Source organism: Pseudopodoces humilis, chromosome 6 (genome assembly GCF_049639895.1).
Source record: "Pseudopodoces humilis isolate 2021_Gansu_Grassland_sample_001 chromosome 6, ASM4963989v1, whole genome shotgun sequence".
Lineage (NCBI taxonomy): Eukaryota > Metazoa > Chordata > Aves > Passeriformes > Paridae > Pseudopodoces > Pseudopodoces humilis.
The window spans coordinates 43,689,012-43,703,006 of NC_142205.1; the positions used below are offsets into that span (position 1 = coordinate 43,689,012).

The 13,995-nt window shown below is 50.9% G+C and overlaps 1 protein-coding gene across 2 annotated transcripts; it reads left to right on the plus strand.

Moving 5' to 3' along the window:
* The first annotated feature begins 3,602 nt into the window (after positions 1-3,602).
* On the plus strand, positions 3,603-9,937 carry PPP1R3B (protein phosphatase 1 regulatory subunit 3B). Of its 2 annotated transcripts, none has more exons than XM_014263224.2 (2): positions 3,603-3,654; positions 6,519-9,937. In XM_014263224.2, exons 1-2 carry the CDS (start codon positions 3,641-3,643, stop codon positions 7,408-7,410), a joined length of 906 nt encoding a protein of 301 aa, XP_014118699.1. In that variant the 5' UTR covers positions 3,603-3,640; the 3' UTR covers positions 7,411-9,937. The 2 variants fall into 2 exon arrangements, with proteins under 2 accessions (XP_014118699.1, XP_014118700.1); XM_014263225.2 differs by lacking the exon at positions 3,603-3,654 and adding an exon at positions 3,726-4,200.
* Positions 9,938-13,995: the final 4,058 nt, after the last annotated feature.

Genomic DNA, 13,995 nt, shown 5'->3' on the forward strand with positions numbered 1-13,995 from the left:
AGAGCTACCAAGCTGTCTGCAGTTACCAAGTTGATGGTGAGGGAATCCATGTTTCCTACAGCTTTCTGTCATGTTAGCCATAGCTGGCCAAGGGGCAGTCAGTGCTGGCTGGCCAGCAAGCGCAGACATTGATCAGTGGCCGTTGGCCAGCTGGCCTCTGCAGCCAAGCCCTACTCTTCTTCTGGTGAGCAAAGATGTCCCTGGGTCTCTCCCCATCAGCTGTTGAGTCTCATGAAACCTAAAAGGGGTGGGCAGGGACGGCTGATTTGAGAGAGAGCATGAGATATGGGATAGGCTGCCCCATGGCAGCAGCCCCTGCACAGCTCCCTGTTACATCAACCACTCCACTGGTTTACAGCCCTTGCCCTTGAGCCTTGGCCCTGCAGCTTGATGTGGTGTGGACACATTGCACAACACTCTTGGCCCTCTCCCCTTTTCCTGCCGGGGCTGCCCACTGGCTGGCTGCTGGGAAGCTGAGTTGTTGCAGCAGCCTGCAGATTCTCAACATGGAGGAGAAGATGCTCCATCCACCCATGTCTCCAGCAGGGCACAGAGGAGGTGGCAGGACCAGGAAGGGTCCCCGAGGACCTACTCAAGCCTGCTGGTAGAGTGGCTCCTGAGGGAGCATGGCAGGGGAAGGAGGGCCCCTCTGGAGGGTTGGAGAAACTCAGCCTCCCCTCAGGCAGCAAACCAGCAGGGCTGCATCCAAGAGGTGCAGGAGCCACCATGTCCTGTACCAGGATGTGCTGGGATAAATACCGATTGAATGAGGAAGAAAAACCAAGTGAGACATGATGGGAGAGTGGGACCCTCCTTCCAGAGCTGTCTGTCGTGGATGGGACCAGTTCTACAACACTCCCCCAGAGAGAAGCAACATGCAGCCTCTTCCTCCTGTCAGGGAGCAAGCTCTTCTCATCCCTCTGCAAAGCAGAAGGGGTGTGGGGAAAGCTGTGGGGAAATCACAAAGATCACCACACAAGGCCATAGCACTGAGCTAAATATAGCCACTATCTCAGCTTCCCAGAGATAAGAGCCTGTGTCCACAGTCTGCCACAATGCCCTGCCCAGACTTCCACCTACCTTTGCTTCAGGGGCAAACACTGAGCCAGTTGTGCAACACCCTGCCCCGCTCACAGCAAACAGGGGCAGAAATGCACCTTGAGCCACCTCATATGCATTCTGTGCCTGGAGCTGCGGGCTGCATGCAGCTGTGCAAAGCCCACACAGCGCAGAGGTGAACCCAGCACAGAGCATCTCCCTCGGCACCTCCGTGGTTCCGAGCTGCCAGCAACGCGCAGGAGAAACTTGTGGTGGACCAGAGACAAGTGTGAGTCAGGGCGGGGCTTCCACCAGTTTTGGGGCTCACCCCATCAAGTCCACCACTTCCACCCAAACCTCTCTGCACCAGTGATGCCTGAGCTAGGGTGCAATGGCTCTGCCTGGAGAAGGGGAAGCAACACTGGAGAGGGTCCATGGGCCATGACCACCTCATGACTGTCTTCTGGGGAAATCTGAACATGGGTCCCTTCTTTTCTTCTGTAAACCCTGCTATTAAGTAATTCATGCTAAAATCCCACCATACGCTCAGCACATTAAATATTACTGTAAATCTGCAATGGGTACATTTTTCAGCTCTCTCTCCCCAACTTTAAATACTACAATTGCTTTTATTAAAAAAGAGTTTATTAAACAAAAAGAAGAATTTTTTTTTCCCCAAAAAAACCCCTTTTGCCTTGCAGAGTAGTAAGTTTATTAAATGGCAGCTTCCAGCAGGAAGTCTCCAGCTTTAACAATAGCTGTCTGTGTTTCCACAAGTTAATGGAAAACAAATGTTGTCACTTCAATCCTGCTTTTCTGCTTTGTAAGGAAGGTGAGAGAGAGCAGCATTGCTTGTAGCTGTGCAGTTAGAAGCCAGATGTGGCACAAAAAGTATCCCTACTGCTACCATGGGAAGAAGGTAAATGCACCATCCCTACCTTCCAGCAGGCTTTACAGCCTCTGCTGCTTTCCCATGGAGGCGACATTTGTCCACAGAGCCACCCCCCTAACAGGGAGGCCAGCTCCATGCACACTTTCCAAATGATTGAGGACAATGTGCTCTGTGCTGGCACTGACACAGGAGCAGCCCAAAGGAGCAGAAATGGGAACTGGATGCAGGAGGACACTTGGGAAGACCCCTTGGCCTAGCTGGTCCTGTAAAGAAATGGGGTCTATGACAGAGCATCAACTCACCTGGCATGATGTTTTCAGGATTTTGGAAACACCTTTTCAGCTCTGCACATGTGCTGGATAGGGATTCCCATGGAGCTGATCTCTTTGCCAGCCAGAAACAGCCTGTTGGTGTTTTTTCCTCATAGATAGAAGCCACCTCTACAAAAAAAAGGCATTTTTTTCCACTGCACATCGTAAATTGTCTGGAAAACAGATTTTTGATTATCCTCTGGAGATTTCTATCCAGGGCCTGTGGCCCTGGCACTGTGGCCACAAGATACGAGTGTGAGCGCTACACTCCTCCCCACCTGGCCCTGAGCACCCAAGCACCCTGGGCCAGCTCAGACAGGAAGACAGGTGCCCCAAAAAGGCTTTCCTGTCTCAAGAGCACATTCCCGTGGGTTTAGCTGCTTACTTGTGCCACCTGGAAAGCCTATTCTGCCCTTCTCAGTTTTGGCCCCTCAATTCACGAAGGACACTGAGGGGCTGGAGCGGGTCCAGAAAAGGGCAGCAAGGTAACTGATGGGTCTGGAACACAAGTTCTTTGAGGAGTGCCTGAGGGAGCTGGGGATGTTTAGTCCGGAGGAAAGAAGGCTCAGGAGAGATCTTAATCACTGTCTACAAGTACCTAAAAGGAGCCTCTCCTCCCAGGTAACCAGTGACAGCACAAAAGGACATAGTCTTAAGCTGCAGCAGGAGAGGTTTAGGTTGGACATTAGAAGGAATTTCTTCACAAAAAGGGTAGTTAGACATTGGAATGGGCTGCCCAGGGAGTTGGTGGAGTCACCCTCCCCAAGGTATTCAAGGAAAGACTGGACCTGGCATTTAGTGCTATGGTTTAGTACACATTGTGGTGTTCGGTCATAGGTTGGACTCGATCTCAGAGGTCTTTTCCAGCCAAACTGATTCTGTGATTCTGGACACACAGGGACAGCAACCTGGCGAAGGAACCGACGGATAGTGAGGGACTGGGGGCAGCCGACGCCTGACACAGAGCTTGTCACTCCGACCACCACGACCTTGCCCTGCCGCGGAGGGAGTGGTGGCGCTGGCTCAGGGAGGTTCCCCCACACGGGAGCCCCGGCGCTGGCTCAGGGAGGTTCCCCCACACGGGAGCCCCGGCGCTGGCTCAGGGAGGTTCCCCCACACGGGAGCCCCGGCGCTGGCTCAGGGAGGTTCCCCCACACGGGAGCCCCGGCGCTGCTCAGGGAGCTCCCCCGACAGGCGGGCCCCCAGCCCCGGCGTGGCCCCTCAGGACCCGTCGGCCACCGCGGCCCCGCCCACCGTGCCGGTCCCGCCCCCTCCCGTGCCGGGTTCCCGCGCCCGGAGCACGCTGATTGGCTGTCGCCCAGCGGGGCGGGGCCGGGCGCCCTTAAGAGGCCGGCGCGGGGGCTCCCCCAGCGCGACGTGGTGCTGCCGGGCGGGCCCCATGCACTGCACCAGGTACGGGCGCGCCGCTCCCGCCCGCCGCGACCCCCGGCGCTGACGCCGCTCCTCCCCTCTGCCTTCCCCGCCTGCCTCCTGCTCGGTATCGCAGCCTTCTCGTGTGCGCGGGAGCGGATCTGGCGCTCCCCGCCGCGGTGCTGTTCCTGAGGGAAAACGGGATCCTGCGGCTTGGCTCCCGCAGCCCCCCGGCTGAGGCGGAGCAGTAGCCCCGGGGTGGCGGGGCTGCCCGTCCGCGGGGCTCGCTCCTGCTGCCTCTCCCGGGTCTGGGCGGCGCGGCTTGGCTGGTGTTGCGCAGGGGGCGGGCTGTAGCGAGTGAACACCGCCCGGGCAGACGCCTGTGGGGAGCGGGCTGTGCCCGCGGGGCGGCCCGGCCTGCCCTGGAGCGGGGAGTGCGGAGCGTCCGAGCGCTGCTTCAGCCGTGTCGCGGCTGCGAACTTTGACTCGGCAAGTGCTGCACGCCCAGCCCTGGGCAAGGGGTCACCTGTCCCCAGGTAGCGTGGGGAAGCAGAGCGGAGGCAACCGAAGGGGTTCGATAATGGAGGTGTAAGTAATTCCTTGGCTCTCCTTCCTAATTCTCCTTCATCGAATGACAGGAGGGAGGAATGAGTGGCGACGGACATCCTTTTCTGGAGAGGGTAAAGCTACAAGAAGGAGTCCTGGCAGAGTCCAGTTTGCTCCCCTTTTGAAGGGTGAGGGAAAGGAATTAGCCCCTGTACCTGCAAAGGGCTCCCTGCTTTGCACTTTTTGCTTCCCGAAGCTGTATTTCCTGAATGAGCTCTCAAAGCTATATTCCTGCTCTCACTTTCAAAGCATTCAACCCTCCTCAGCCCTAAAAGGGGAAACCTGCCTCTGGCTGAGAGCTGGGCATCAGCAGACTCTCCAGTGCAGAAAAAAGTTGTCTGGGATATCAAATGAACTGGCAGCTCATAAAAGCACAGGGCTCACACTCATAATTGGTTATGAAAAGCTCTTGCTATAGTTTTTAGCTTGGAAAAAAAGCTCTAAGTTATGCAGCTGGGCTGGGTATTTTATGTCTCTTCATTCTAAAACTCTGAATAACCAAGGCTTACTATGAAACCTGACTTCTGAGAAGTTACAGGAATTCAGCTGAATAAATTTCCCTGGGAAAAGATGCAATGCAGATGAAACTGACGCAAGTAAGAGAAGAAGCATTGGAAGCTGCATTAATTTAAAAGAGAAAATTACCTGTATAAACTGTGTGTGAGCAAAAACTTGGCAAAACCAGGTAGAGATGAGCAGAATAGTGTTTGCAGACAGGTGGATCTGAGGTGTCTGTCTTGTGCAGCTGCCCTTGAGCTGAAAGGAGGCACTGCAGAAGGAGTTGGCTGGTGGGTGTGTTGGGATGCAAGCCTTGGCACATGTGCTCTGAATAAACAGATACCCTTGCTGAGTAGATGCTGTGAAAGCCTGCTCAGAGCTGCTGTGTTGGTGTTAGAGGGTGGGGAGTTAAAGGAGAGTGTGGCTCTTGCTTTTTCTTGGCACGGGAGCACCAATCAAGTCCTAGAGCTGGCTGTGCATGGCTTTGGCAGCCAGAACTCTGCTACATCACAAGGCCAGTGGTTCTGCTACTGTTGCTGCCTCATCTCTCTCTGTGTGGTGGGAGCAGCTTTGGAGCCTGGCCTGCAGCCAAGCAGGATTTCTATTAAGGGAATACTCTGTGTTTAAAGTCAGCTGCAATACAGTTGAGTTAAGGGGGATGTGTGTGATAAATCCATCCAGCGATTTATCCAGAGCCAGGCCAAAGAGAGTCTGCCAAAAGCATCCATCTGAACAGCAGTGTAAGGGCAGGAGTGATAGGTGCAGTGTTCCAGGAGCTGCCTGGCTGCAGAGGCAATTCCAGGGCTACATCTGGCAAAGTGCCCTACAATAGATGCATGGAGGGAGAGATAGTGCTGCATCACTGGAGGAACGGGCTGGGTGCTAGAGGAGAGGCTGCAGTGGAGGGGCACGTGGCCTGTGCCTTCTGGGAGAAGGACTTGCTTCCAAAGTCTCAGTGAACCTCGAGCAGGTGAGTTGTGTTTGGCAGAGCCCTGTGGCTGTATGGATGTTTTCCAGGGGCTTAGCACAAGCCCTGTGGAAGCTGGAGGTGTAGACTCTGTGCTGGAGGTAAAACTAGCTGATGTACCTTCTGAGCTGATGTTTGTTTTAAAGTGGAGGGAAGAAAGCTCCAGAGCAGTCTTGGCTAAGCCTGTGCCCTGCTTCTATGTCATACTGTTGCTATCTTTACAATACTACTTGGAGGTACTTTGGATGGAGCAGTTCTGGGGGACAGTGATGAGCAAAGTGTGTAGTTCAACTGAGCAAGTGTTTTTTGGCTGGCATCTGGGGTTCTGTGAGAGGTGAAGTCAGTTGTGTATGGCAGCTTGTGACAAACTGAGTTCTTACTCCTACAAAAGCTTGTGAAGCCCTGGGAAGAATCTGTCCTGGAGTGAGGAAAGCACAGCAGGAATACTGCTTTACGTAGCACTGAAATTTGATAATCTGGGCGTTTTGTGAGCATTGGCAGGACTGAGCCATGGGCTTTGCTTTGGATTGCAAATGCTCTGGAGCCTGCTATTGCTAGCCTGGTAGGACAGTGCCTGCGTGTGTGCCTTCAAAAGGGGGACTCTGTCCCTGTAGCAGTTGGAAGAGCTGTTCAAGGGCACAATAGGCTCTGGTCCTGCCAATTCTGCTGTAGTGTGTTTATCACTGTCTGTAAATCACACCATGCAAGTACCTGCCTTTAATTAAGATGCAAGCTTACTTGGGATGGCTGGGGGAAAGTGATATATCAACTGTCTGACAAAACTTGTATTAAAGTGCTTTTCTGGCATCAACTGACCCTTCTTCTTGTCTTCCAGAGTATTAGACTATTTCCCTCACAAGCAAGCAATGGCTGTGGACGTTGCGATGCAGCTGTACTTGTGCTCCTCACCCATGCGAAGAGAGAAGTGTGCCTGCAAAATTGCTCCAAAGCCAAGCAAGCCGCTGCGGCCCTGCATCCAGCTGAGCAACAAGACTGCACTGAGTGGACCAGAAGAGGCAGCCAGCTCCTTCACACACATCAAAGCAAAGAAGAAGGTGTCGTTTGCAGATAGCAGAGGCTTCTCTCTGACAATGGTGAAGGTGTTCTCAGAGTTTGAAGATCCACTAGATATTCCTTTCAACATCACAGAGCTGATAGACAACATCGTGGGTTTGACAACAGTGGAGAAGGACAGCTTTGTCCTGGATTTTGTTCAGCCCTCTGTAGACTACCTGGACTTCAGAAACCGCCTCCAGACAGACTGTGTCTGTCTGGAAAACTGTATGCTAAAGGAGAAATCTATTGTGGGAACAGTGAAGGTGAAGAACCTCGCTTTCGAAAAGATGGTGAAGATCCGGATGACATTTGACACATGGAAAAGCTTTGTAGACCACCCATGCCAGTATGTCAAGGATATGTACGGAGGGTCAGATCAGGACACGTTTTCCTTTGACATCAGCTTGCCTGAGGGAATTCAATCACACGAAAGAGTCGAGTTTGCCATTTCCTTTGAGTGCAATGGGAAGGTGTACTGGGACAACAACAGGGGCACAAATTACAGGATCATACGGTCAGAACTGAAGTCTGCCCAGGAAGCCGTCCGTCCCCCACAGGCTCCTGACTTTGGCAGTGCATTTGACCGGTTTGGGAGCCCTCGGTGCTCCTATGGCCTCTTTCCTGAGTGGCCCAGTTATTCAGGCTATGAGAAGCTCGGCCCCTACTACTGACGCAAGGACAAAGGTCAGGCTGACTAACTTGCTGGTGTGTCTGCAGGCCTTGGGGCTGGTCTGAACACAGGTGTATGAATAGGTGGAAGAAGTATGGCTCTCTGTAGCTTAGCCTAAGCCTCCCAGCAAAACCAGATGTGCAGTGCTCTGCTGGCAAGGGGCTTGTAGTCAGAGAAGCAAATCTGGCTCTCCCAGATGATCAGAGTACCAGGGATTGTTCATGTCTCTTCAGCACTTCTTCTTCCTCTTCAGTAAAGATGCCAGTGTCCAGGGAAACACTTCAGTGCTTATATTGCCTGTTCAAGCTGTGTAGTGGTGGCTGCTTTGTATTGCCTGCCTAGTATTAAAAGGCTCTTTCAAAATATGTACTAGTATTATATTGTTAGTGGGCTCTATTACAGCTGCAGGTTTCTCTTTGCAAAGCCAGCCTGTGCCTGTCAGGAAATAGTGTGATTGGATTGCTGGGAATGGAGTCCTCTTTGCACATATCCTTGTAGTGAGGCCCTTCCTACTGGAGGCAGAAAGCATGTTTTGGAAGTGAAAATGCAATGTGATGACAGGAAGTATGGCCCTACAGCCTGCCATGTTAGGAGATGTGCCTGTGGGAGAGGATCTGATATGCTTAGTCACTGGTTGTTATATCAGATGATCTTGAAAATCTCTCATACCGTTGGTGTTACCAAAAATAGAGATTAGCTGTAGCTCTGTGGTGCTTGTAACACAGCTGTGGGTTGACATCCTTGGCTGCCTTCTTCAAAACCTTCCTGTTTCTTTAATCACAAGTGATCAATGATGCTTTTTCCCCTTGATGGACATCTGAAGTTGGCTGTGCTGGACCCTGAAAATGTATTTCATTCTCCTGTGGACTGTAAACCACGGTTTTGTCCAGCTGGGGCCCAGGGTCCTGTGCAGGAGACTCTGCTGAGGTGTTACAGGAGCTAAACACAAACAGACCCCATGGCTGTCTGTGTTGTGTCCTGTACAGGAAGGTGACTGTTGTGTACCTACCGTGGTGGAAGTGCCTTGACTGAGAAAGGGGTGGTATATGCAGTCCCAGCAATGCTTTGGGATGAACAGGCTTTGGAATTGCTTTTTAAGATCTGGTGATGATTTGCTACTCTGTGCCATGGACTGCTTGGCAGATAAAGTTGTAGCACTGCTCACATCTGAGGGTGCTGTGGCTGTCCTGGATGAATGTGCTTGGGCGTCCCTTGCTGCTGGAGCAGTATCTGCCTGTTTGACCTGCAAATGCCAAGACTTTGCATTTCAGACCATAAAAAGTAGCTCACCCCACCTAGGCAAAGAACTAGCCGTGAGGAGAATGAGATGTGGGGTTATCCTGACAGCACCCCTGCATGTGAGACAAATCACAGATGTGAACCATCCTGATTAAAGAGGTGTTTCGTCTTCTGGATGTGTGCTGAGGTGGTGAGCTCAGCAGTGCCAAACAGCCTCACAGAGCTTCTTGGGTGCTAACTGAGCAGAATAACTTCATCTCTCAGCTCAAAGAGAGAGTGCTGAGCAATTGGTAGAAATAGAGGTCAAGGGAATGCTACTTTTTCTAGTGGATAAGCTTTATATAATTTTGTGTGCCTCTAGTAGCCTGTGGATGTGCTGGAGACAAGCAACAGGCTAGACTACTTAACTTTGGTAGCATAGCTTTTAATTCTAGAGACTACTGTATAAATACTTAGAAGCTGTTTTACCCTAACCTAGAAGGGATACTGGGATCACTGTTGGATATCAAAAGGGACAGGAGCTTGCAGGAAGAATAGCTGGCCTTCAACTGCTGCTTTTCCAAAATACAGAATCAGTATGTGTCTTCACTGTGCCTGATCACTTAGTCGAGGTGGTGAATCTACCTGCTAGCCCAGAGCTCATCAGGTTGGGTTCCTCTATTCGAACATCTTCCCAAGTCAGCCCTTAGAGCCTGCATCTGGTCTCTCTGTAAGGGACTGTTGCCTAGCTTGGCAAACTGAAGGCAAGTTTGAGTGACACTGATACTTTTTATTTATTTAGTGTATGGTGTTGATGTTGTAAGACACTAACTGTAGAAAAGTCTTGTTCTCCTGGCACCTTCTTGTGCCTATGGAGAGCTGTTTGGGAGCCAAAACAAGGCATGTGGGTCTGGGGTGCTGTGGATGGTGGTATCTCCTTGCAGGCTTGTTTTCAGGCTGGGCATCGGGTGTGCTGAGGGAGGAACATGGAAGATAAGCTAGAAGAGCAGTGCCATAAGTAAAAGTTAGGTTGGGAACTGACTACTTGATCAATACAGTTTAAAAATACTACTTGTGGCCTTTCCCCTTTTCCCTTTTTCCATTGCCAATGTGAACATAGAAGTGAGGGGGTTGCTCTCCTTGCTCTATGCCTGGAAGTGCCTTGTAGGATGTTTTGCATGTTTGTTTTTAAAAGATATTTTTGTACACAACATTCAAGTGGAAAATGCACTTTATAATTGCCATGTAATGACTCTTTTAAAAATGTGGCTCTGTTTTTATCTGATTGTTAAAATAAAGGTGGAACAAAATGTTGGCAGTGTATCTTACTTAAGCACCCATGGGGCTGGGGAGACGATTTGGACACGGGTCCAGCTTCCTGCAAGTGGCGATGGGCAGGGAGGAGCACACATCCACTCTGAGTTCTGCTGCCCGAAACAGGAAAGAGCTGCCTATTCCTGCTGCCTTCCTGCCGGCACAAATGGCTCCACTACTTCTGCAGCCCTGGGATGGGAGGAGCCCCGACCCTTTTCTCAGTGCTCCGAGCTTTCCCCCATTAATCACTCTGTTCCCCAAGTAGTCTTCACCATTCCTCTGCTTTGCAGTGCTCGGAACAGCCTTTTCGGGTTTCTCTGCTTTTGTTTGGAGTCTGTCTCCGTCCTCCCTCTTGTCCCCTTCCCCCACCCCGGCTTGATCTGGGATCAGTGCTTTACCTCTATCTGGGTGCTGGATGCTGGGAGTGGGGTTGCAGAAGGGGGGCAGGCTCTTTTCTTAATACCGGGGTCAAATGAAAGTTAGACCCTTCTTTACGTCCAAGTAATTATCCCTGTGGTCACTACAGTAAGAAGCAGTGGCAGGAACCGTGCCCCTTAGCAGCGAGGGGGCAGCTGCAGTAAATGCCAGCCAGGGCCAGTTTCGGCATTTGACCTGGCTTTCACCACAACCATTGAGCCTCGGCCATGCTCTGAAGGTGTTGTATTTCAAACAATCAAGTGCTGAGTTGAGTGGGATTTGCTGCTTACAGATAAAGTAGGACAGAAAGCTGTGGGGGAAGGGAAGGAAGGTGTGTGTGTTGCTGTGTGCTGGTTTGGGCAGCTCTGTGGGCTGTGCTTCCCATCCTACTGCAGAGCCTTGCACAGAGTGAGCTTGGCCTTCGCTCTATACAGCGGTAAAACCGAGCACCTTCTGATTGTGGCTCTTTTCAAGTCTCCTGCTGTCATAAGATGACTTTTTTAACCACGGCAGTTCTTTCAATCAAACATACAACACAGGTCTCTTTTAAAAGGTAATTGGATTGTTTTTCTGGCTGCATTAAAAAAAAATAAAAGGTGTTTGTGCCCCTGCTTCAGGTGATTGGGGTGGCTTGGCCAGGGCTGTTTTCACGTCTGAATGCTGGCCCAAGCTCATGAATGAGAAAACTGCAGCAGACATTTCCTGGAACAGCTTTGTGGCTGAAAGCCCCATGTGAGGACAGTTTCAGTTTAGGACATAATGGAAGTCCAAGGCATCCAGCACAGCTGAGGAGATGGTGCAACATTAGAAGGGCCAAGAGAGCTCAGCTCTGGGGTTTCTTACCTAAACCAGGTGTTATATGCTAGGTGATACAGATATTGCAATTGCTGCATTCATAAAGCCTTTGGGTGACAGGTGTGATTGTGTGCTTGCTGGTTAATATACGAAGATTTCTTAGAATGCTCTTGCCATTGCACCCCCTCCCACTTTTGTCTGGAGTTCCCAAGCCTCTGTAGCCTGAGGGATTTCAGTGCTGCCTCTGGGTAGAGATAACTAATCTGTGGTATTGTCCTGGGGTGACTTTATGATACTGGTATCCCCAATCGTCTGGTTTATGTTATATATTAAGTTCTGCACCTTTAAGACTGGCTTTGAGAGCAAGAGAGGGGGAAGAAGCGCGAAGTTTGTGTTAAGGAAAAACATCACTCCCACACATCCCGCTCCTGGACTGTGGTGTCTGCAGCACAGACAGACAGCGGGACAGAGCTTCTCTCTGGCTTTTAGTTAGCTCTAGCTAGCTGAGGCAGAGGAGTTCCCTGGACCTTTGTGGTTTTTTTTCCCAATTTTCTTGGATCTGTGCAAGCCTGCTCTGGACTGAACACCCAGCCAAACCCCGGGAGCTCACGCCTGTGGCCCACCGGGGCCTGGGCCTCGGCACTTTCCAGCGCCGGAGGGACTGATAAGAACCTGAGCGAGCCGAGCTACACCACATGAAAAGGACTTTTCTTCCTAGACTTGCCATCCCATCGAACAGCAAGAGGTTTTATTATTTAATATTATTCAATTTCTGTTAAATAAACAGCTTTTTCCACTTCTCTCCAAGAAATTTTTTTGGTGTTTTTTTTTCCCTTTCCCGGACCAGGGGTGGGGAGGGGGCATTTCCCTGAAGAAATCCCCATTTGGAGTTTTCCTCCCTAATTTGCCCTAAACTAGGACAGGTATCATGTAGATGTTGGATGTGTTTGGAGGTTCAGGTTTCCAAAGTTTGTGTTTCGGGGACAGTTTGGTAAAGGAGACGAGGGCAAGTATTTCCCTGCTCCACATCCACCTCCCTTTGCCAGTCTCCCATCAGCCTGGGGATGCTGTCCTACAGAGGAGCAGCTCTGCTGAACCACTGCTGTCACAGCAGCCTCTAGAGTATGCTGGATTGCAGGTCCTGGGTACAGTGAGGAAGGCAGGACGCTGGCTCCCTGCACCTGCAGCCTGGCAGAGCAGGGTCCACAATGTCATATGAGCACCCCACATTTCTTGCCTCAGATGTTTGCCAGGGGGACCCATGTGGGGATGCTCTGGGGAAAAACTGCCCAGAATGAGATCATATGCAGAGGCATATGTCTCTTCCAAATCATGAGAAAGTAAATGTGTCCAGATAGTACTTTGCTGCTGGACCAAACTTTTCCTTAGTTTTAAATGTAGCTCTTAGACTCACTTGCAGTGAAGAGTGAAGAGTATGGAAGATGTGTCTGCCTTGCAACTGGAGGGCAGCACAAGAGGGGAGAAAACTAGAGCGTGTCATTTCCCAACAGCAGTCAACTGTTCTTCCTCAGTTTCCTCTCCACAAAGTAGCAGGAAATGAGCCTCTCTAAGAGACTTGGTCTTTGGGGGGAAGTCTCTTGACCACAAGGCAAGTGATAAAGGGGGCTTTCAGCATGTCCCATGGAGTTTTCTGTTGCTCTGTAGTGTCTCCCTTGCTCAGGCACTGCCCTTTTCTCTCTTACACACCATGATGCTGTTTCCAGTGTAACCATCACCAGACTCAAGCATTGGTTTGATTTCACAGTGTTTTCCACAAGCTTGTGTGTGGTCACAGGGGGCAGGAAGGGCACTTGTATAGTGGGAGGAGGCTGTGCTGAGGACACAGCTCTCAGCAGCACCAAGAGCACCCTGTACCCCTGGGAACAGCACAGAGCTTTGCCAAAAAGCCAGCAGCATGGGGCTGGGTTGCGATGCTCCCAAACTCCCCTGGTGTTTCCACAGACTTGTTCCTACTGGGCAGTTCAGCTGGCTCTAAACTATTGCAATAAACCATATTTATGTCCTTGGGGTTTTTTTGATGGAACTAAGCTTCAAATCAGCTTCTCTGGCCCAGCAAGGTTCTGCTGCTCTGCAGCCAGAGAAGCTGCCTAGCCCGTCTTTATCCTCCCCCTTGGAGGGGTACCCTGCCAAACAGTTAGCTGTCTTTAAAGACTGGTTATTGACATTTACACAAGGCTTAAAGAAAGAAAAAGGGTGTCTTTGTGGAAAAATAATTGCAGCTGGCCTGTTCCTTTGGCACAGATAAGTCAGACCAGTCACCAGTTTAAGTACTTTGGCTCCTGGAATGGGATATGGGCAAGCCCCTCCAGCCAATGCATTAGTCACAGATCTCTTCACTCCGATGCTGCTATGCAGTCTCAGGAGAAGGGAAGGCTCAAACTCTGTAACTCAGGAGAAATATGTTTCAAAGGCATAAGAAGAGGGTGAAACATGCCTAAATGCTTTTATAGTTCTCACTATTTCTGGTGTAGGAGTCTTGTTGAGACCATGGTCATGTCTTCTACCTAATGAATCCTTGACAGGCTCAAGGAGGAAGTCTCTAAGATGTCTGCTCCAAACAAAACCACAGCTAACTGCAGTCACTCAAGGCCTCATCCATGTGGGTGAATTCAATGATGTTGTAGTCTTGACAAAACACCTGGTTTCTTCCAGCTCCTGGACAAATTCAGGACATGGAGATGTGGGGGTACAAGGTAAGCAGCCACAGGACAAAAATATTTCAGGGCTGGTCAAGTCCTGATATGTGTAGTTTGGAGCAAGGGAGCAGCTGCTATGTGCATGCAGCAAGGCACTTGCCATCCTCCAAGGCATCCTGCAGTAA